The following is a 23,444-nucleotide window of genomic DNA, read 5'->3' on the forward strand; positions in this document are numbered from 1 at the left end:
TGGAATGTTTTTCAGCCTTAAAAAGGAAGGAAATTCTGCATATACTACAACACGGACAAACCTTGAGGACATTATCCTGCATGGAACAAGCCAATCCCAAAAGACAAACACTGTTTGATTGTACTTCTATAAAGAGCCTGGAAATAGTTGAAAACAGAGAGACAGAAAGTAGAGTGGTGGTTCCTGGGGCCTGGGGGAAGGAGAGGGTGGAGAGTCTGTTTACTAGGGATAGGATTCCAGTTTTACAAGATGAAAAGAGCTGTGGAATTGTATGGCCATGGTAGCTGCCCAATATCTGAGTGTACTAATAGCACTGAACGGTACACTCAAAAGTGGTTTAAGAAGTAAATCTTACAAGTGTTTACCACTATTAAAACAATTTTTTTTAATGCGTTAAACTCTTAAGAATAATTTTTAAGTTGGTTGCTTTTGCTCTGCTTACAGAAAGATGATCATTGGAAGGGCTTTGAGTTTCTGTTGAACTTCGAAGGAAATAGTAACTTTGAAGTTATGTTGTTTTCCTGTATGAGTCATCTGCCTCTGTTCCTCTCTGACAGACCTTTGGCATGGCTGAGGAGTACCATCGAGAGTCCATGCTGGTCGAGTGGGAGCAAGTAAAACAGCGAATTCTCCACACTCTGCTGGCATCAGGAGAAGATGCTTTGGACTTCACTCAAGAAAGTGAGGTAAGTTGAATCCAAAAGATAAGCCACTACCAGTAAAAATGTGAGGTCGGGAATGCTTAGCTATAAACTCAACTACTGGCAGTCTTGGCACAGATGGTCACCATCTCCCCATGAAGACACTTTCTTCCCCTGGCCCCCAGGATGCCCACATTTGCCAGGATTTCCTTCAGCCTGTCTGGCTGTTTCTGCTCAGCTTTTTTTGCTGAGTTTTCCTCGGGTTCCTTAACCTCGAGATGTTCGAGCATCCTCGGGCGCAATCCTTGACCTGTGTTTTCTCATTCTGCCACTGCTCGGTTGATCTCATCTGGGTTTGTAGCTTTAAATGCCATTTCGGTGCTGAAGATTCAGGTCTACCTTGCCGGCCTACACCCCAAACTCATTTGTCTAGTGTCCTTGGCTCTCCTTGGATGCGTCCTAGCCATCTCAAGCTCTCCATGTCTGTAATTGGGTCATGAGAGCAACTATACACCACCTCCTTCCCATGCCAGCCTGCCAGCCTTCTCATTTCACAGAGTTTATCATCTTTATAAAGGGCAGTTCCAGTTTTTCACTTACTTGGATCAAAAACCTCAGACTCACTTTTGTCCTCTCCTTTCCCCATCTAGTCTGTCTCACATGTTGGCAAGTCCAGTTAACCTGACTCTCACTACACATCCAGACTCCACCCACTTCTTACACCTCCAGCATTAACACTCTGGTCCAAACTACCATCACCTCTCTCAGCTTATTGAACTAGCCTCTAACTGCTGGTTTTATTTACTCTATGGCTGTCTAACAAATTACTCCAAACCATAGTGGCTGCAAACAAGCATTTAGCTTAGCTGGGTATTTCTGGCTCAGGGTTTCTTAAGAGTGTGAGCTGAAGCTATACTCATTTCAAGATTCGACTCCAGGAGGATCTACTCCTAAGCTTCCTCCATGTGGCTCTTGGCAAGCCTCAGGTTTTCTATGGCCCTTGGCTGGGATATCAGGTTCTTGTCGCATGGGTCTCTCTGTTGTGCTGCTTACAACATAATAACTTGCTTACCCCGGAGCAAGAATGGGATATCTGAGGGAGATCTAAAGTGCTCCCTAGATAGAAACCAGTCCTTCTATGACTTAATCATGAAAGTAGTATCTTAACCCCTCTGTTTGTTCAAAGTAAGTCACTAAATCCAGCCTATACTCCTGGGGAGAAGATTATACAAGAGCTTGAATCCGAGCAGGTGGCGATTGGCCGGGGATGGGGGCATCTTAGAGTTGCTCAGCTGCACTAGTCTTCCTCCTTTTGCCCTGTGCAGTCTCTTCTCAGCACAACCAGAATGACTGTGTTAAAACACGGGTTAGATCAGGTCACTCCTCTGCTTAGGATTCTCCAGTGACACCTACCTCCCTTGGAGTGAAAGCCAAAGTCTTCACCATGACCTCTCTGTCCCCATGTGACCTGGTGGTGTTTCCTCTCCGAGCTCACCTCATTCCACTCTTCCCATTGCTCTCTCTGCTGCAGCCATGCTCGCTCCTTAACAGATTCCTTGAACAGAGCTGGCAGGCTTGCTCCTCTCTCAGGTCCTCCGTGCTTCCTATTGGATTCTGCCGAGAATGTTCTCCCCCCAAATAGCTGTGTGGCTACCTCCCTCACTTCCTTCAGATATTTACCCAGTGCCATCTCACTGAGGCCTTCAAGGCCTTGAGATCTGAATTCTAACCTAGCCCCTCTCTCTTCCACACTTCCTGTAGCCCTTTTTCTTGCTGTATTTTTCTTTTCAGCATTTCCTTCCACGTACCATTGTGTATGTTTCATGTCTTTATACTGCTTAGTGCCTGTTTCTCATAGTAGAAGGTAAGCTCTATGAAGGTAAGGATTTTGTCTGTCTTATTTTTACTCATCCCTGCAGTGCCTAGATGAATGCCTGGAACAGATGCTCAGGCAATACTTGCTGAACAAATCATTGGGCTCTGAAGTATTAGAGATATGTTGACACTGATTTTAGAGAGGGTATGTTAAATAGGGTTTGTTTTAATTGCCAGTGTTTATTGATTGGTGGTAGTGTTGAGGGTTTTCTCCTCTCTAAAATCTGATTTTTTTTTTAAGATTTTATTTATTTGACAGAGACAGAGAGATCACAAGTAGGCAGAGCAGCAGGCAGAGAGAGAGGGGGAAGCAGGCTCCCCACCAAGCAGAGAGCCCAATGCGGGGCTCAATCCCAGCACCCTGAGATCATGACCTGAGCTGAAGGCAGAGGCTTAACCCACTGAGCCACCCGGCTGCCCCTAAAATATGATTTTTAAAAAGGCATTATATTTATGTGATTCAAGAATTAAAGTACCCTGTCCCCCAAAAGCTGTTTCCCTCCCTGGTTTGCCTCCCCCAGATGTAATCACTACTTATTATTATGTGTATTTCCAGTGTTTCTTCATATGAACACAGATATAAGAGACTGTGCATTCTTATCTTCCCCCCTCCTTCTTATACAAAAGTTAGCTTTTTCTACGCTCTGTTCTGTATCTTGCTTTTTTCACTTCATGTATCCTGGAGACCCTTACTGAGAGGGACTTTGAGGCTGCATCGTGGGATTGGCAGGAAAGAGCATCTTGCTTGATCTGTCATGTCTGCCTTTATGCCAAGGGGGAGCTATGACTTGCCACGCAGTTATGACTCTGTTGTTGAGGAGTAAACAGACCTGGGGTCACATCCTTGCTTCACCACTCACTAGTTCTGAGACCTTGTTCAAGGGACTTAACCATGCGGACCTTCAGTATCTTTACTGGTAAAATGGGATTATTGGGAAGATTAGTGATAATGTAAACACCTGACCCATAATGGTCATCCCTTACTATGGTTATAAAAACAAGTCATTTCAGATGATTTAGAGGTGCAGATTAAAAATTACAATGTTGTAAAAATTATAGTGTAAGACATTTCAATGTTTTTTGGTAAGCATTTTTCTTGGAATTTGTTTCATGGCTAGCTACGATTCTTTTCTCACAAGAACTAGGACAGCTGAGGCTCAGAGAGACACATAATAAACGGGTGAAACCCAGGACTATTGGTTTCTGTACCATCGTTCCATTGAAGTCTGGATCAAATGTGAAAAGTTTGGCATTGTCATGCCTACAGGGTAACTTCATACATCCCGTATCCACACATGTGCTCCTGATTTAAAAACCAGTTTTTTCTATTAAATTGGCCCCCAGATAAACACTAAAGACATTTGTCTTGAGAAATTACTCATTAAGGACACGGTGGCACATTTCTTAGGTTCCAAGACTAAGATCAGATCTTTGGGAAAGAAGGGCTGTATAAAACCCTTGGCCAGCCTAATGTTTCTTTCCCAATTTCTTGTGAGTCTGGACAGGTAAGTGGAACAGCTCATGGTTTTATAAACTTCATTTTTTAAAATGGTGTTAATAGGTTGTGGTCTGTATTGGGATTTGAAAGTAATTATAAGCTGCTAATGAGATGTTCTTTTTTGATTGCTCTTCTCTTAAAAATAGATGTCTATTTAGTAGACTTTTTCTTCCTTGACCTCGAGTCCCCTTGGAAGAGAGTTATCAATACTTTGTCTAAAGCTGGCAAGGGATGCAGATGGTTCTCCTTTCAGGTCCTCTAAGGAAGTACCATTTTCTGGACCTATGCTGTTTGTTGCTGTTTGCTTTGAACTTTTTTCCTGAAGTATAACATATATAAAGAGAAGTGTATACATTACAAGTATGCAGCTCAGTGAAGTATCACAAATGGGACACACTCAGATGAAGAAACAGGTTATTACCAGTACCCGGACAACCCTCCTTGTGTGCCCTTCTAGTCACTACCTCTCAACCATCACCGCCAGGGGAACCCTGGTCCTGACTTCTAACATCATAGATTAATGTGGGCTGTTTTTGAATTTCATGTAAATGAAATCCTGCAGTATGTACTCTACTTTCTGGCTTCTTTTGCTGAACATTCTGTTTATCATTGCATGTAGCTGCGGACCATTCATTCTCATGGCTGAGCAGTATCACTACAATCTGCGTATCTGTCCTTGGGTTGATGGACATTTGGATAGTTTCCAGTTCTTTGCTTTTATGAATAGTGCTATTGTGAACGTTCTTGTACGTGTCTTTTGGTGAACATATGTTTGCATCTCTGTTGAGTACAGCTCAGAGGGAAATTGCTGGGTCAGAGGATATATGTGTGTTCATCAGTGGTAGAATCTGCCAAACAATTTTCCAAAATGGTTATATCCATGTACCCTCCCACCAGCAGTAGGTGAGAATTCCATTTGTTCCATATCCTTGCCATACCTGGTTTTTTTTTTTTTTTTTGCCCTTTTACAATTTAGCCATTTCTACAGGCTTTTTCCTTATAATCTTCAAAATAATGGAAAGGTGATGTTATTTCTACTTGGGCAGGCATTTTCCTCTACCCTATTTATAGGAGATCACAAAGTGTGAAGGCCAGAGGCTTGGGAATTCTGGGTCTGGGTGTCTTTCCTATAAATGGCCACTCTGGAAGAAGTGTCGTAAGGAAAGTAGAACCTGGGTGAAGGGGCTCGCCGGGTGACGGCAGAGAGTGCACACGCTGCACATGTGAGCAGTATTTATGGTGGCTGCTAGTACTTGGTAAGCTACACGTGAAATTTATTTTAATCATTTCAATAGGGACCTGTCCCTATTTAGGGCTTTCTCTCGATTTATAAAGAACCTTTAGGAATGAAAGGAATTTTTGTGTACAAGTAGAAGAAATAACTGAAGAAGTATGACTTGCCATCTAAACCATTCTTCTCCAGGCACTCTGTTGTCAAGAGTAAGGTTGTTGGCACCCAGTGTCATTACTTAGGAAGGAGGCTTTTGATCATTTTGAACTGACCTTACATTTGAAGCAAAATGTTCACATTTGGATAATTTAATATAAAGAAAAGCTGACACTTTTTTTTTTTTTTAAAGATTGGTTTATTTTAGAGAGAGCAAGAGTGTGGCAACAGGGGTTGGTGGGGGGGCAGAAGGAGACTCTGAAGCAGACTCCATCCTGAGCCCAGAACCCCATGTGGGCTTGATCTCATGATCCTGAGATCACGACCTGAGCCAAAATCATGAGTCAGAGGCTTAACAAACTGTACCACCCAGGCACCCTTTGAGACTTTTTTTAAAAGCAAAAATGAACTAGGATATGGTGAGTTCCTAAAACATTTACCTCCAAGCCTCCTGAGAAGAGCAACAAAATGTCAATGATACCTGTTTCTAACAAGTTTTCAGAAGGAAATAATGCTTCTATAGCACAAATTCAGTTTGGGAAATTGCTTTCCTTAGGATATGATTGAAGAAAGAGGTGTAATTTTTAAAGGAAGAGAGGAATTGAAAAATTGTTAATAACTTTTCAAGTTGTGGTCTGAATAAAAACCATGTGCTTTGAAGCAAGAAAGACTTCTGGAACCCCTGTGCCATCCTTGCTTGTGGTTAGTGGAAGGAACACCCCCAGTGCTGTGCTGCTCGCATGATAGCACACGGGGTTTGAACAGTGTTGGGAATCCTTGATATATCTTAGCCAACTTTTAAAACAGTATTTAAAAGTCAGTTTTTATCTGACTTCAGTATGGTCTGGTGCCTGCATTGGTATTAGATGTAGTCAGTAGATGGGTTTTTTTCCCCCAAAGATTTATATATTTATTAGAGAGAGAGAGAGAGAGCATGAGGGGAAGCAGACTCCCTGCTGAGCAGAGAGCCCAATGCTGGGCTCTGTTCGGGAGATCATGACCTGCACTGAAACCAAAAATTAGACACTTAACCGACTGAGCCACCCAGGCACCCCAGTAATGGTTTCTTAACGTATTGTCTGGGGAATGACAGCCTAGCAAGCAACAGGCTCCATTGAAAAGCTAAGTTGTAGCTTAATTGCAGATAGTGAAGGTAACATTTCATACTGTGATATACCAACAGTGAGTGAATATAATTTCTCATTTTGATAACTGACATAATACAAAATTTCATCAATTCCCAATCCCAGAACTTTTCTGCATTTTAAGATCTTTGAAATCAGGGTGTGTCTTAAATCCAGTGTCATAATTTAGTTGACAACATTTTGTCTTTCCTAGTGGTACATAAATAACATGTCTTGTAATAGATGATGTATTAGATTCAGCGGAATGTGGTCAAATAGAAACCAACAGAGTTTGAGTTGGGAAACTAGACTAGATGATTCCAAACTGTATTTTATGGTTCCCTGGTCATTTCCTGGGGGGGCGATATGTTTCACATATTGGAATGTGAGTAGGATTTCAAGTATAGAAAGTGCTCTGCTATTCTTTCAAAAAGAAGTTTTAAAAACCCATATAAGCCCTTCATTTTCATGTTATGATGTATCAGACAGGAGCATCTTCCTGCACAGTATTCCGATGGTAGAAGGATATAGATGCAGTTTCGGAAACTCTGCCGCTCTCTTCCTCCGGACACCCAAGCATCACCTCACACAGCGGCGCGCACCAGCTGTCCTGCCAGCTCCCTCTCCTGCGTTCATGTGCACTGTTACACAGACAGCTCCAGCTGATCCGTGTCAGTTCATTTCATAAATGACACAATTTTATCTTTTTGATCCTACAACTTAGCATTACGTTTTGAATTTTTGGAACTTATTTTGGAGGCTTTTCTAGGTTAGTACATGTGGGTGTCTGCCATTTTTTAGTGGTTCTATAGATTTCATTGTATAAACGGCCCAAGAATCCTTACCACTTTGTCCATGAAGAATGATAGAGGTCATTACTGATGAGGGAACAGAAGGGAAGCCGAGGACAAAGCATCAGCTGATGCCCTGCAACCTCCCCGCAACCCCCACTCCAGGGTGGGACATGTGTGACATTCTTTCAGGAATCTCCCAGCTATCTTAAAGTTAATGCCTTGCTAGAGTGGAGAAACAACCTTAACTTGGCAATGGGAAGGCCTCCATATCTTGTAGGTCCTCTTTAGCATATGAAAGTTCTTTTGAAACCTCCTTTTTTCCTTAACCGCCCCCCCCAACTTTTAGGTATATTATTCCACCCCTCAGGAACCCCACAGCAGCTCTTTCTGCCCACATCCGGTGCTTTAATAAACCCCCATTTTGCACAAAAGACACCTCGAGAATTCTTTCTTGGCCATTGGCTTCGAACCCTAACATCATCTTTCCTACATCAGTTACCAAAGCTCACACAGTTGGGTTGCATTTAGAACCTGGGTCTTCTGGTCCCCAGTTGGTGTTTTTTTTCTAGTAGTACTGGACTTCTTCTTCTTTTTTTTTTTTTAAGATTTTATTTATTTATTGAACAGAGAGAGAGATCACAATTAGGCAGAGAGGCAGGCAGAGAGAGAAGGGGAAGCAGGCTCCCTGCTGAGTAGAGAGCCTGATGTGGGGTTCAATCCCAGGACCCTGGGATCATGACCTGAGCCGAAGGCAGAGGCTTTAACCCACTGAGCCACCCAGGTGCCCCAGTACTGGACTTCTGTGTACAGATTCTATAGCCAGCTATAGTGAATTCATCACTTTGGTTCCATTTTGCTTATATAAAACCAAACATTATACTTGGAAAATAAAAACTTTGGTACTTTTGTAGTATTTGCATATATATATTTTTTGCCCTTCTTGGGAAAAGAGTTTTATTTATACCTGGATATTCTTTACACAAAAGTGGTTGGTTAACAAAACTTAATGATTCCCTGCTGCCATCTTCCAGCCACTTCCTACTTGATCTGGAATGCTCTCTTACTGTTTTGGAGTTGCTGTCTACTCTGAGAAGACTCTTCTCATGTCTGTGCTCCCTGCTGTTTTCTTCACTTACTGTGTATCTCCAGGCTCCTGGGTGAGCCCCTTGCTGCCCTCTGTGGCCTTGCCCTCCCATTTTCCCTGCCTTTCTGGTCTCTGATTCCCTGCTCCAGTTGTTCCTATCGTGGTGCCATCAGGCCCCAGTGCCAAGAGACCCAAGTGTCCAAGGGGTTTGGAATGTTACTCCCACGCGACATACTGGCAGCTACTCTCCCAGCTTTCAAGCAGCTCCTGGGCTTGAAATTCCAGTGAATGTTTGCTGGTTCCTGGGCTCAGGAATGTGCGTGTACACATCCTGTGGCTGGGATAATTGACTTTATGTGCTGTGTGATGGAGACATGGCCAAGGGCAAATGAAGGAAAGGTAACTTTGAAAACAAGAGCATTAGGCAAAATTAATTTAAATGGAAATTTGAAGGCTGAAAACCAACTACTTTTTAAATGGATAATTTTAAAAGTTAGGTTTTAGTACTGGAACATATTTCTCAAGGCTGTTTATGTATATGTTGCGAAACAACTATGTCCTTGCAGAAGTGTTTTAGTGTTGTGTTCCCCTTTTTATCCTCCTAGTCAATTAGGCTACTGAAGTTAATAGATTTAGTGCTCTGTTTTTTAAGAAGACTTTGGGATCATCAACTTTCATATGGTTGGTTCTGTTCCAGAAGGGTGGCTGTCTGGCTAATAGAACAGTCCTCGACTCTGTGTTACTGGGAACGCTCAGAATTAGTACAGAAGGAGAGGATGAGCTGCTGGAGGGTTCTGTTCATTCAAGGAATATGTGTTTATTTTAGAAAAATGAGATGAGAATTTTCAGCCAGCACAAAGTAAAATATTTTAGGTTAGTTTCTATAGTGTCCACATCGGTCCAGTAGGGTTTATTCCTGTGTTTATGTTTTTGTTTAAAAGATGGCAATAGTGTTTTGGGGCCAGCTTTTGGCCCTGTGCTGAGTTCTTTCTACTTATTCCTCACAACCGTGCTGTGAGGTAAGTACTGTTTTTCTCCTTGCTTCATCTCGGTCACAAACCCGAGGTGGTTACCATTACCGCTCCTGTCTTGCAGCTAAAGAAACCAAGGCTCCAACGAAGCACTGTGTGTGAGCAAGATCACGTGGTAGTGAGTAGTGGAGCCAGGGTTGCTACCCACGGCCCTCTTGGTCTTTGATGGCTGTCCTTGGAAAGTTGCCCTGGGGCGCTCTGACTGACCCGGAGGAGCCAGACTGTGCTCTGACCATGGCTGCCTTGCCTCCTGTTGGAGTAACTGTGGCAAGCTGCTTTTTGCTTTAGTGTCTTCATCTGTAAAGTTGACATAGTAAAAGTGCATTATAAGGGTTGTGGGAATTCAGACAGTGCTTGGTGCACAGTAGTACTCGGTAACTGTAGCCGTCATTGTCACCTGGTGCTTCTCACTAATTCTGTATTTCGGACAGGAATGCTTTCTGCTGTGAGTAACAGAAGACCAGTTTTGGCGGCTTGAATAAGGGTTTCTTTTTTCTCGCCTAACAAGAAGTCTGTGGGTGTGGAGAGAGTGTGGGCCTTCATTCAGTTGTTGTGTGCGGCTTTCGGGCCCAGCGCCTGGCTGTCTGTGCATGCCACCCTCCGTGGCACCTCACGTGCTTTAGCTCACAGGATGGCTGCCGCAGCTCTGTGTGTCCTATCACACTGGGGAGTGCCGAGGGGGCCTGAAAGGCCATTCCACACTCTTCATTTTCCCTTCATCAGGAAGAGCAGAAGCTGTCCACAAAATGTACGGCAGACTTGTGCTTCATCTCATAGGCCACAACTAGGGCTCACTGCCGATCCCACCTGCAGCAGGAGCCGGGGAAGGGTATATTCAATAGTGTGTAGAGGTAAACTTCCAGAAAGTTGGCAGTCTAGCTGATACTCCTTGGGATAGCTTGACATCTGCCATGGTGGGAATCTGTACATCACAGAAACCAGCAGACACTCACTACACCTCAGGCCCCTTCCCCAAGCTGGTGGTAAAACATTGACCAACATACCATTAGGTGTCTTAAACTCCATACGCTGGACGGAAAGGTGGCAGGGAGTGGAGGTAAGAGGTGGGGATTTGAAATGATCATTGGGTCAGTCAATAGCAGCATCTGCCAAGGTCAGTAAACTGTTTCAGGCTTTTAATAGCAGTGACTGCTGAAAATCAGAGCCAAGGAGGACCTTCCGAGGTTGTCTGGGACACCTGCTTCATTCGACTGAGGAGAAGCTGAGGCTCCAAGAGAATGCGCTCTGCTCCAGAGCCCCAAATCAGGGAGTAAAGTGGCCCTCCCGGAACCCAGGTGTCCTGCCAGCTCAGCACCCACTCTTCAGAACTTCACCCTTCTGCCTCCTCCCCCTCTCCTCTGCACCCTACTCCCAGCACTTGCCCACACAAATGCTCCTTTTGCCAGCTTTGCTAGTGCCAAGAAGTTTTCCTGCTGTCTTCTGTTGGTTTCCCAGAAAACCTGCTTGCTTTAAACTCCTTTTTTTGGTTTCGTTTTGTTTTAGAGAATACAGCATTGAATTTTCTTTCAATGGAAGAAATATAAAAGAATTTGCTATAGTATAGTATAAACTAATGTAGAAATTTAAGAATATACCTAATAGGATATACCTAGTTTTGACCCATACTTGTTCACAGTAGGAAACGAAGCTTAACTCAAGATTAACTTTAGTCTTTATTTAAAAAAAAGTCTAATAAACTTTTCCATATGTTTGTGTCTAACTCTCCCCATAGATGGGAAGCTCTTTGGGGCCAGGCTCCATGGGCAGCCCTGTTGTCATCCCGGTGGGGATGGACTTGCTCACAGCTCTGCATGTGGCGGGCGCTTAGCAAATGTTTGCTGAATGAATCAATGACTGCCCAACTTAGACCAGCTTTGTGTCTTCAGATATATAAAGTTAATCAGCAGCTGTTCTCTTAGGGTGGGTTTTGGATTAGAAATGTCTGAATTGGGGCACCTGGGTGGCTCAGTGGGTTGAGGCTCTGCCTTCGGCTCAGGTCATGATCTCAGGGCCCTGGGATTGAGTCCCGCGTTGGGCTCTCTGCTCGGCGGGGAGCCTGCTTCCTCTCTCTCTCTCTGCCTGCCTCTCTGCCTACTTGTGATCTCTGTCTGTCAAATAAATAAATAAAATCTTTAAAAAAAAAAAAAAAAGAAATGTCTGAATTGTAACCCTTTACACTTTAGTCTCTCAGCTATCTGATATGACTGATGGAAACAGGAGGCCCACAGATAATTATGGCTTCATTGGTGTGAAGACATGGAGGGAGAGGATGGGGTGGAAATGGGGCTTGAAACTGATTCGATTGTTGGAAAGATGTGAATTTCCAGGAGCAGTCATTGAGATATCCTTACGGCCTCTCTAGCCTCCCATTTTTTTTGAGTTGGGTCTCATGTCTGCTCTCTTCTTGTGTATTCATGGGATGCGAGTTTTGTCCTATTGAAACCCCCTAATTCCTCATTTTGAAGAAGTCTTAGTATGAAAGAGACTTCTCATAGCTTTGTTAAAGACAAGTGTAAGATATTTTTTTTCTTTACATGATTAAATGATGTTCTTAATCACAACGCTGCATGTTTATTTACCTACAGCCAAGCTACATCAGTGATGTGGGACCCCCTGGTCGAAGTTCTCTGGATAGCATTGAGATGGCCTACGCCCGGCAGGTGAGCATGCTCTCAGAGATCAGACCCAGGAAAGTTTTATGTGAGCACTCTGGGGAGTAAAAGAGAACCAAGACTTCATGTGAAAGTCAGACCTTGAAAACAAATTGGGTTTTCCTTCAGAGGATGGTTAATATTTTACTACCTGGGTCACTGGAGAATTCCATCAAATTGGGTAACAAAATGCCTCACATTTGACTTAGGGAAATGGAAATCTGCCCTCTACACTGACCAACGCATCGCATTTTGCATTTGGCAGTAGCCCATGTACAGTAAAGCCTCAGGTAATTGCACTGCTTAGCGAATGGAGCTCTCTATTAACTGAGTTACCTGGTAGGCTGATGGTATTATGAGAAATCTTTCTTCACCCCTTGTTGATAGAAATTTTCTAAATGCTTTTCTGCTTTGGTAAGCATGGTGCACTTACCACTCTCAGATATGGTCCTGGAGAAGCTCCTGTATTTTGGGGGTTGTGGTTCTGGTTGTATATCATGGTTATGCAGTAGCATAGAGATGGACTGAGATGCTTAGTGGTAAGCACAGGGGCTGTTGGACTGAAACTGCCCTGAGGAGACAGGACACACCTGGAATTGACTTTTTGAGTAAAATCGTGCTGGCTGCCTGTGTGTTTCATTATCATTTGCTGTTCTTCCGCACAAAATAGTGTCAAGATTGAAGGGAAAACAGATTTAGATTTCTCTCTTTCTCCCTGCTGCATCTCCATCTTTTTTTTTTTTTTTTAAGGTTTTATTTATTTATTCATGAGAGAGAGAGAGAGGCAGAGGGAGAAGCAGGTTGAGGGAGCCTGATTTGGGACTTGATCCCAGGAGCCTGGGATCATGACCTGAGCTGAAGGCAGACACTTAACCGACTGGCCCACCCAGGCACCCATCCATCCTTTAAATTTCACCTTTGTTATGTGGATGACTCCTCCCATTGCCACAGCCACCACCAGAGCTCAGGTCTAATGAAATAATAAGCTTGTGAGTAGAGAAACTGTCTCTTCTGTATCTTTGAAATTAAGACTCCATGAAACTAACATTTTCTAGATTTAGGATACCATGTCATATATCTCTTTATAGGGTTGTCCCCTTCAGTGGAGAGAGAATCTTTGTGTTGAACAAAGTTCATTGCAAAGGGAAGGCTCCTGATAAATGCACATTGAGTGAATAACCACCACGTTGTAGTTTAAAAACCATTTTATTTCATCATTGTAATGCTCCTGGAGGCTACGTGATACCATCCCCCCAGATAAAGTAGAGGGAAATAAGGTTCAGTGGGGTCCTGATTTGTCTAATCTCACTACCTTGTTCAGTGCTTGGTAGGACAGGGACTTCAGATGCAAAGAGTATAGAACCTACAAGTTTTTACCATCACTATTGTAGTTTTTTTAAAATAAAAATCAAAGTAAGAGTGGTTTTCCCATACCTTAAACATCACGTAGTTACTTTTTCTTAAAGAAAATGTTCCTAAGGAGCAGGGATTCTTTCCTGGAGAAAATTGGTACCCCGGACATGCAGCAGCTGCTCTTCTAACCCGCGTGGAGGGCTGCAGCCTGACACTACTCTCTCAGTCCACCAGCCCTGGCTTGGGGCCTTTCAGTCCTTTTGCCAGAAGGATTACCAGACTCTGCCTCAGGTTCTTTGGCAGCAGCAGTGGAAGTCTTCCCAATATCTCATCTTCCCCTTTGGCCCTCACTTGCTGGGGCAGAGGGTCTGGTGGGCAGAGAGGCCCGGCATTGCCTGTGGTCCTCTTCTACCAAGACCACCCTCCTTCCACTCTTCAGCTCTTAGGAAGGCCAGGGTAGCAGCTCTGTTTGTTGTGTTGGTGCTGCCGCATGAATTTCAAAGGCATATCTGGGAAGCTGGCCAGAGGCCTCGCCCTCCAGGCAGAATGGATGGCTCAGCCATATTGAGGAAGGAAAGCTTGGCTGAAGCTTCTCGTGATCTTTGGGCAGAAGCCGGCTTCAGAACTGCCTCAAGGGGTTTTAAAAAGGAGAGGAGAAAATAGAAATTGTGCCATTTATTTTGCCTTTTATTTCAGATTTATATCTATAACGAGAAGATTGTAAATGGACACCTGCAGCCTAACCTGGTGGAACTCTGTGCTTCGGTGGCGGAGCTGGATGATAAGGTAGTGCCCGGAGCTAACCCAGGGAGAAATGCTGCGTCAGCTGTTCAGATGGGATTAGCAGCTCGCTGATGGTGCAGAGCTGTGCTCAAGAGACGCCCTGCTCCGTGGAATAAAATGTTAACTGTCCTTCAGAGTTTTATTTTAAATAACTTTGGGTGGATTTTGATGATGATGCCACGTACATGTATTTTTAATGCATCTTTAGAAGGCCCAGCCGGGATCAATTAATGGTCACAGGAGGTCTCCCTGAGCTGTATTGCTTTGAAGTCCAGTCAGGACTCACTGGTTTTCCTCCTCAAAATACCAGGCCGTTCTGCATGAGCCGAACTGTAAAGGTGATGTGGTTTTCACATCAGGGAGCCCCTTCAACGTTACTCAGGCGTGGTCTTTAGGTGCGTGCTTATAGGCCGCTGCTTCCCTGACTCCCTGTCTTTATTGCTTATTCCTGTCCCCCAGTTCTTATCTGTGGTCAATTTTCTCCCCTTAGGGGGAAGAAAGTGGATGGATGGGTGGATGGGTAGGTGGCCAGGAGGAATGGGAAAAAGAGGGAAGGATATAATGGAAGCAAATACTCATACACAGATGGGGAGCAGGAGAAAGATGATGGTCCTCAAAGATGCCTCTGATTTTTTTTTTTTTTTTAGACAGTAAAATATAAAGCAGTGCAACTAAATCCAAAGAAAAAAGTTAAGAATCCATCTACCATCTCCACCTAGAAAGAGTCACATTTGGGTGGATTTTCTACAGTTTTAGTTTCTGTGGGAGACAGAACAGGATTTTCTCTCCTCCTTTGGAAAAAGTGTACACCTGCTTTTCTCCAGTGTGCTGCCTTCCAGGATTCTTAACTTTAGAATATTGCAGAGCATTTAGGGAATCCATTTATAAGGAGAGATTTACAGCCAGGAGGATTCTGGGGAGATGGAGTCCCATCTGTGTGGTGATAACATGGAGAGAATGGCGTTCCTGTCCTGGGAGGCTGGCACGGAGGCGTCTCTTGAAGGGAGTGGGTGGGAAGGAGGATGGGAGGCTGAGACACAAAGGTGGGGTCAGACCAGTGGCCCCTGGAGAGTCTCTGAGAGACAAAACCTGTATTATTTAGGTTAAACTGTATTTTAAGCCTTAAGAAACTCAAACAACCTTGTAAGGACTGAAATGCAGCTACTTGAGTTGATACTTCTAGGGCTTTGGACAGTCATACATGTATTCACCCTCTGTGAGGGATGACCCCCTGGAATTCAGTGTTGCTTTTACTGTTGTGCAGTCTTCATCCTGTGGGTGGTTATGGTGGACCTGGCACAGTCAGTGCTCTGAAAGCCGGCTGGGGACAGGGGCGCGCGGCAGGGCTGAGGTGTGTCTTGCGTGCGAGCTTGAGCCTGTGGGCCTCAGATGGAAACTAGTAACCTCTCCCTTGCCCTGCCTTCTCTACCTCTGAGCTCAGAGCCGTGAAGAGCCAGGCTGCTTCTCCGGCCCTGCAGCATTGTCACGTGCAGTCTCTTTTACGTGCAGAACATCTCTGACCTGTGGACCATGGTGAAACAAATGACAGATGTGTTGTTGGTGCCGGCGAGTGATGCCCTGAAGAGCCGCAACAGCGTGGAGGTGCGCATGGAGTTTGTGAAGCAGGCCTTGGCATACCTCGAGCAGAGGTAAGGTGGCAGTGGGCGCGGTTGGCTTCACAGTCCCCACAAGTCAGCGCATTCTCAGGCCTTCCGCAGTCTCGGGCTGAGGGCTCCATAGCGAGAGCCAGTCCTGCTTTCAGAAGCACTGCTTTGCCAGTGCTGGGTCTGTAGTAGTATAAAATCATGGCCAGTGGGAGTGCTGTTAGACTTTTCATTTTCTCTTTCTCTGCTCTCTGGCCCTCAGTATGGAGACATCAGGATTATTAGGCCACAGGCTTAGGTCAGGATCCTATTCCCTAATGTTTTCTCTGAGCATTTTAAGTTTTACACCTGGCAATATTACCACCTTCACGCCTTAGGAACAGTCCATGAACCTTTATTTTCCTTCTGGCTCTATTCCGTTAATCCCTATGCTTCTGGATCCTTCCCAGCTGCTAATGCCTGTGATTTGTGCCTGGGTCACTTTGCCACCTCTTCACTCACTGGAATTGGTCACCGAGGGGGTTGTGCCTGTGCTCTTGTACTCTAACTATTGTCCCCTTCACTGGTAGGGCCCGTGCCACTCCTTCCTCCCTGCAGACACTCCTTCCAGCTCTGAATTTGCCGGCAGGGGTTGTCATGAGTGTGCAACAGACCCTCTTTATTTCAGAGCGGGCTGCTGGGCCCCTCTCTGCTCATTGGAAAAGAGAAAGCAGGGTTGAATACACTTGCTAAATGGCGGCTCTTTCCAGTGAGCCTGTGTAGCTGCCAGTGCCCTTTAGCAACAAAGTAATCCTTGTTAGAAAGTCCTAGATTTCCTTGTCAATGAGCTGAGTTAGTTCAGAATTGGTACCACAGAGAATAGGTTTTTATACCGAATGCTGTAGTAATTATACAGTTGCTACCTGAGATGAACACCATCAGACATAAACTCACTAGCTTCCATTCCCTTGTTAAGAAAAATCCAGACCTCCAGATGTTTTTGTTTTGTTTTGTTTTTATTCTTTTTTGCGTTGGTACAAAAGAGTTTATAAAGTATTCTGTTAGGCTTTTGCTAAATGTTTGTAATGTAAATTTTGGTTATTGGTCTGCAGTCATAAAGATCCTAATGTATATTATATTATAGTACTGCTACATGTAGCAAAAGAGTCCAAATTTCTTGGAATATATAAGAATCTTTAGGGTTGTTTGTTTTTTGTTGTTTATTTTTTAATGGGTATATGAATGCTCGTGACCACTTTTTCTTTAGTAAATCTACTCCTTAACATTCATGCTTGACTTTACCAGAGGTATCAAGCATTCCTTGGTTTTGTGTCTGGTAAGTCATCCCATTTCATTTATTACTCTTTTCACTTCACTTATTTAATTTTGTTTTTTATAATTATTTTTTTCCCTTAATTCCTTTGGCAGCACTGGAGCTGCTTGCAAGTTTCCTGTCCACAATTATTGTAACCTTATGGTCCTTTCATTCTAGTGGCATCACTCCCTCAAGGCATGTTTTTTGTTTTTGTTTTTGTTTTTTTTCTTAAAGATTTTATTTATTTATTTGACAGAGATCACAAGCAGGCAGAGAAGCAGGCAGAGAGAGGAGGGGAGGCAGGCCTCCCGCAAGCAGGGAGCCAGATGCAGGGCTCGATCCCAGGACCCTGGGATCATGACCTGAGTGGAAGGCAGAGGCTTTAACCCACTGAGCCACGCAGGTGCTCCGAGGCATGTTTTTTAAGAATTCATTGTTCTCTTTTGATAAAAGGACTATTTCAAGATGATCATATTCTTTTTTTTTTTTTAAGAGAGTGTGAGTTTTGGGGGGTGGTACAGAGGGGGAAAGAGAGAGAGTCCTAAGCATACTTCGTGTGGAGCCTGATGCGGGGCCTGATCCCACGACCCTGAGATCATGACCTGAGCTAAAATCAAGAGTCAGACTGAGCCACCCAGGTGCTCCAGTTATACTCACTTTTTAAAAGAATTTTTGCCAATGCAGATCTACTGACAGCATGGCAAAGTAGACCCAGTCCCAAATGATTTTTACATATAAGGCTTAAAATAACTGAGAAAATACAGGGTTGGTTGATCTGTTCCTGCTGCATTCCAAATTTGAAACAGGAGGCTATATTTTTCTCAAGCCCTAAAGGAATTCAGACTGCTTCTTTAACTTAGGCCTTTATCAGCACATGGGTTGTCTTAATTTAAGTCAGAAGAGACTGTAGTGGGTATCCGTTTGTCCCAGCTGCCACAGGATTTGGTTCTCTAATCTCTTTTCCAGCCTCTGCTTTTAAATACTTCCAGTGATGGGGGAACCCACTACATTTGTTAAATTGAATTTTGTCTATTTTTCATTATAAGAATGCTACATGCTTATTATAGAAATTGAGGGAAATGCCAAAAGGCCTGCAGAAAGGGGAGAGGCCCCCTATACCACATCCAGAGGCTCCTGTACCTTTTCAATTTCCTTTTCCCCCCTTTTTGATATATGAATATTTTGTTTTATTTTCTTTTTATACTTATGAGCCAAATGTGTACAATATGTGGTTTTATGTAGTTTGCTTTTTTAATTCTTTGTCAGTATAATTTTTGGTAACTGTCAAATTCCATTGAGTCTTTTTTTGGGGGGGCGGTAATTGACATTTAGATGTTTCTCTCTCTGTGTCTCTCTCACATACTCTCATTCTGTTATTTTACTTAATCCGGTATTGAATATCTTTGTGCATATGGAGCACCTGACTTTGAGTCAGTCTGTTTTGCTTTGGATAAGAAATATATTTAGAAAGTTCTTTATTATATTAACCCCACATTTGGGTATCTATAACTAGAACCATTTCATCTTAGTGTGGAAGCACTTTAAAGACGGTACAGATTTTAGGGATCTGCAGGGTTTAAAAATGCATGCTAGCAAATAAGCGAAGAGGGAATGATAGAAAATCATTGGCAACCATCAGTGTGATAATTGGTTCAGTAGGGGCAGCAAAGGAAACTGAAATTATTGGGTAGAAGATTGTTGGTAAACAGAATATCCACATGACTCCTAAGTATTACCCACAGGGTACTTACCAGTTTCAAAGAGAAAGGTACTACTTTTACAGCAGTGAAGTCTGGTGAATGACAATTTTAACCAAGTGATCAAACCGAATATTACCTGCCTCGTGGTGGGGCTCCGTGGTCAGTACCAGCATCTGCTGTGTGGGATTCTTGGCAAAAAAGTTGAATCTGAATCAAATCATGAGGAAATTGTCCAGCTTATAGGACATGCCACCAGACAGCTGGCCTGGATTCTTTTTAAAAGGTCAGTGTTGGGGCGCCTGGGTGGCTCAGTGGGTTAAGCCACTGCCTTCGGCTCAGGTCATGATCTCAGGGTCCTGGGATCGAGTTCCGCATCGGGCTCTCTGCTCAGCGGGGAGCCTGCTTCCTCCTCTCTCTGCCTGCCTCTCTGCATACTTGTGACCTCTCTCTGTCAAATAAATAAATAAAATCTTTAAAAAAAAAAAAAAAGGTCAGTGTTGTGAAAAGGGGTTGTAGGGTTGCCCTAGATTAAAGGAACTGGAAGTAGCAGGACAACTATGTGCCATGCATTTCCTCGCTTGAATCCTGGATGTGAGAGAGACACACACACTATGAAGGACGTTACTGGGAAATTTGAGTGTGGGTTATATTTTAGATAATAATGTTGTATTACTCTTCGGTTTCTTGGTGTCATAATGGTGTTGAGGTTGGGTAGGGACATGTTCTCATTCTTTGGAGATATATGGTGCAGTGTTTACAGATGAGGTAGCCCCTTATTTCTGTATTTTTGCAGAAGGGTTTGTTTTGTTTTGTTTTTATGGATTTCAAATGGTTCAGAAAAAACGTGGTATATGTATGTGTGTGTGTATGTATGTATATGTACATAATCTACTTAGAGAAAAAAATGTGTACACAAATGTTCACAGTGCTGAATCTAGGTAAAGGGTATAGGAGCATTCATTGGGCTGTTCTTTTAATTTTTTGTAGGTTTGAAATTTTTCAAGATAAAAAATTTTAAAAGAATCCACCAAAACATTCAGCTGTGAGCGGAAGCAGTCTGCATATTAGGCCTTAATGCATTGGAAGCCAACAGTTATGTTCCTCTAGGGACTCTTCTGAGTATCCACAGTGATGAGAAATCTTTACAATGGGTTGCTCCCCACTGAACAAATGATACAGTTTGCTTCACATGTGTGGTTTCCTCTTCTGTGTGAGGTTGGAAGTCCAGGCCCTGCCTGTGCAGTGCACAGTCTAATGGCATGGATGTAGCGGGTACACAGATATGTATATGTGTTTTCAACCTCTCTTTTTTCTTTTCAATTTTTCCAGTTATAAGAATTATACCCTTGTAACTGTCTTTGGAAACTTGCATCAGGCCCAGCTAGGCGGGGTGCCTGGGACTTACCAATTGGTTCGAAGTTTCTTGAACATCAAACTTCCGGCTCCCTTGCCTGGACTTCAGGTACTGGCATCTTTCTCTGTGTGTTGAGTTATACACCTGCAGCAGTCTCTCTCAGATAGGCATTTGCAGTTAAAATGAAGTTGACATGTGTAAACTGCTGTATGGCAAAGAGTATGGGGCTAGGAGGAAGGCTCAGGAGCCTTGGAAGGCTAGTATTAGGCTGGGTTTGACTGCTCAACTCAGAGCAGGGGAAGACACGGGTGGGGGGGCAGGCAGGATGTCGCTGGATTCTTGATGTATTTGGAAAGGAGGCCCCGTAGGACTTACTGAAGACTTGGATGTGGGTGTGACCGGCAGAGTCAGGGATGACTGTTGAGGTTGCTGGCTCAGACATCTGAAAGATTGGAGTTAGATATAGTTCCTAGAATATGACTGTTCAGCCCCTCCTAGTCCAGTTGGGGGAATTACATTTTTTTATACCATGTGCAAGGCACTAAACTGGAGCTTTGTACCAAGGGTGGTGGGATACAGAGGAGGCTATCTTTGTAAAGGATATGGGGTTCGCAGTGCCCTCTAAGGATAGGGGTTTATCTGCCAGAGGTCTTGGAAAAGGGTATTTCAATTGGAGGAACAGCATGAATACATACGTGGAGGCAGGAAAGGGTATCTCGCATCTCAGTCGTGTGGCAGGGCTTGGCAAACATCTGGCCAGCAGGTGTAGGTCTGCAGTACCAGTGTAAAGAGCTCAAAGGGGTTTAGAAGTGACACAGTTGGATCCAGTTTTATAAAGAGTCCAGTGAGGGGAGTGGTTGAGGGACCGAGAAAGGAAATCTGAGACCCACCTGTCCGGAGGAGTTGGGGAGAAGTGGAGAGAAAAGTAATCACAGGCTGCCAAGATGATGACAAAACCTGTTTGAGGATAGATAAGCTCAAGTTCAGGGAGACTGGGAATGGTGCTGCCTTCTCAGCTCCCCAGTGCCTGCCTAATACTGTGTCCAGAACCAAAGTACTCAATCAGTGGATGAACTGAGGAATGATTGAGAGTGCCAGTATCCATCTGACTGGTCTCAGTAGTGAACATATTATAAACTCAAGTGCAATATTGATGGTCTCTTATTGCTCAGTAAACATCTTCAGCCCTTGCTCTGCGGGGATTGCAAGGATGAGTGTCTGTGAATTGTCACAGAACATGTCACCCAGATACTGGCTACTAGAATTCTATGCTGAACCCACAGGCTGGCTGTCAGTCACGTGGGGCACGTAATGCTCTTGAAGAAAAGCTCTACAGCCAGACTGCGTTTACCAGCTTACCTTGGACAGGTTACTTCATATCCCTTTGCCTCAGTTTCCTTGTTTGTAAAACAGGAAGGGAGGATGCTGTTAATGGGCCGCACCTGGCAGGGCTGTTTTGAAATTGAAATGACTTTAATGTGAGGAGAGGTGAGTGCATCAGAAAGCCGCCAGCTAGCTTCGTTTGCTTGTTTATTTGAGCATCTTTCCTCTTCTAGGATGGAGAGGTGGAAGGCCATCCTGTGTGGGCATTAATTTATTACTGCATGCGCTGTGGGGACCTGTTTGCTGCTTCACAGGTGGTTAACCGAGCCCAGCACCAGCTGGGAGAGTTTAAAACCTGGTTCCAGGAGTACATGAACAGCAAGGACAGAAGGTATGGTGAATGAGATGGTGCATCCAGAAGAAGCCATGTGGAGTCAGCAGGGCGGCCCCCACTGGCATCGCCCTTTGACCCGTGCATGACTCAGAATAAGCTCCTGCTTAGGAAAAAAAAATGAAGTTTAGAAAGCAAGTGGAGCTGTCTTGGGAATAGCAGTTGAGAACATTAAAAGAGCACCATTCTGATACTGCTGTCTAGACTTACGTGTGTGTGTGTGTTGGGCATTTCTCTGTACCAGTGGGAAGGACTGTGGTTGGGAGAGTGATTTGACCACTCTGTGGATCCCAGGCATTTCAAGCGTGCTTTATAAAATGAAACTGTTGTATTCCACTTCATTTAACATGTGGTGCTTTTCCAGTTGGCCCACTATGAAAATGTTGCCACATACTTTGTAACTCGAAGGCTAGAATGAGAAGTTAGTAATTTTGAAATGTAATCACTGAAACTAAGCCAGGGGGTTATTTCTGTTTGTCTTTAGTTCTCTTCCATTAAGGAACTGCTAGGGATTAATTTTTCTCTGGGTTTTGTTAATGTAATTAGACTTTAGTTGTTACTCATTCAAATCCAATTTTAAATATACGTACATGTATCTGAAGGAGAAAATGGTGGTCACTCCATTTTCTCCTGTGGAGTACTAGAGTTACTTTTCAAGTAGATTTTTAGGTAGGGTCAATAATGCCATGTCCAGAGATCATCTTAAACCATAAGCCCCTGTCTTGCTTATAGTAGAGAACCCTAGTGCAGGGTTCATGGCTTAGGGTTTCCCTAGAAGAAGACCCTGAGACAAGGATTTGAGTGTAACTAGTTTATTTGGGAGGTGATCTGACATGTACAAGGGAGTGAAGAGGCCAGAGGGGAGTTAAGACAGGTAAGGGAAGGGCTCACTCATGTCTGTCACGGCTTGAGGACTGCTGCACAGTGGGCTGGAATATTAATTCCCCAGCATTTCTCACCTTTTCCTGAAGGTCTTGACTGGAGGAAGATGGTAGGTAGGCAAGGAGATGCAAGTGCTGGTAGCGGCATGGCGGGTCAAAATAGTGTGGTACCCAGGGGCTACAGTTGGGGACAGTGTCTGTGAAGGAAGCCTTCCTAGCTCTGTTACATGGTTGGGGCCTTGGGTGCTTTCAGATGCCCTTGAGGGTCTTTAGTGTTTATGTGGATCTATGTGTTCCTTGCCTTTGTGTCTTTAGGTTGTCTCCCGCCACGGAGAACAAGCTCCGACTGCATTACCGCAGGGCCCTCAGGAACAACACGGACCCCTACAAGCGGGCTGTGTACTGCATCATTGGCAGATGTGACATCACTGACAACCAGAGTGAAGTAGCTGATAAGACCGAGGACTACCTGTGGCTGAAGGCAGGCGCTGCTTCCCTTGCCTGAGCAGGGCATTCACCCCTTCCCTCTGCTCACGTTCTGCATGCAGCTCGTACCTGCTTAATATGCGACGCCAGCAGGCTCCAGGGCTAGTAGACTTCCTGTCTCCTGACCCCGTTTTCTGTTGTCTGATTCCCCATTAGTCACCACGGCCATTAGCACAGCCTTGAGCTGCCG

General features: G+C 44.1%; 1 protein-coding gene across 4 annotated transcripts in view; it reads left to right on the plus strand.

Annotated features, from left to right (window-relative positions):
- NUP93 (nucleoporin 93) overlaps positions 1–23,444 on the plus strand; it is a 110,262-nt gene that overhangs the window by 76,553 nt on the left and 10,265 nt on the right. For all 4 annotated transcript variants that reach the window (XM_032323987.1, XM_032323988.1, XM_032323990.1 and 1 more), the window contains 7 exons: positions 558–686; positions 12,020–12,094; positions 14,135–14,224; positions 15,731–15,870; positions 20,149–20,281; positions 21,730–21,887; positions 23,084–23,249. In XM_032323987.1, coding sequence (XP_032179878.1) covers positions 558–686; positions 12,020–12,094; positions 14,135–14,224; positions 15,731–15,870; positions 20,149–20,281; positions 21,730–21,887; positions 23,084–23,249 — 891 coding nt within the window. The remainder of the gene's footprint in view (positions 1–557; positions 687–12,019; positions 12,095–14,134; positions 14,225–15,730; positions 15,871–20,148; positions 20,282–21,729; positions 21,888–23,083; positions 23,250–23,444) is intronic.

This window comes from Mustela erminea, chromosome 19 (assembly GCF_009829155.1).
Source record: "Mustela erminea isolate mMusErm1 chromosome 19, mMusErm1.Pri, whole genome shotgun sequence".
Taxonomy (NCBI): domain Eukaryota; kingdom Metazoa; phylum Chordata; class Mammalia; order Carnivora; family Mustelidae; genus Mustela; species Mustela erminea.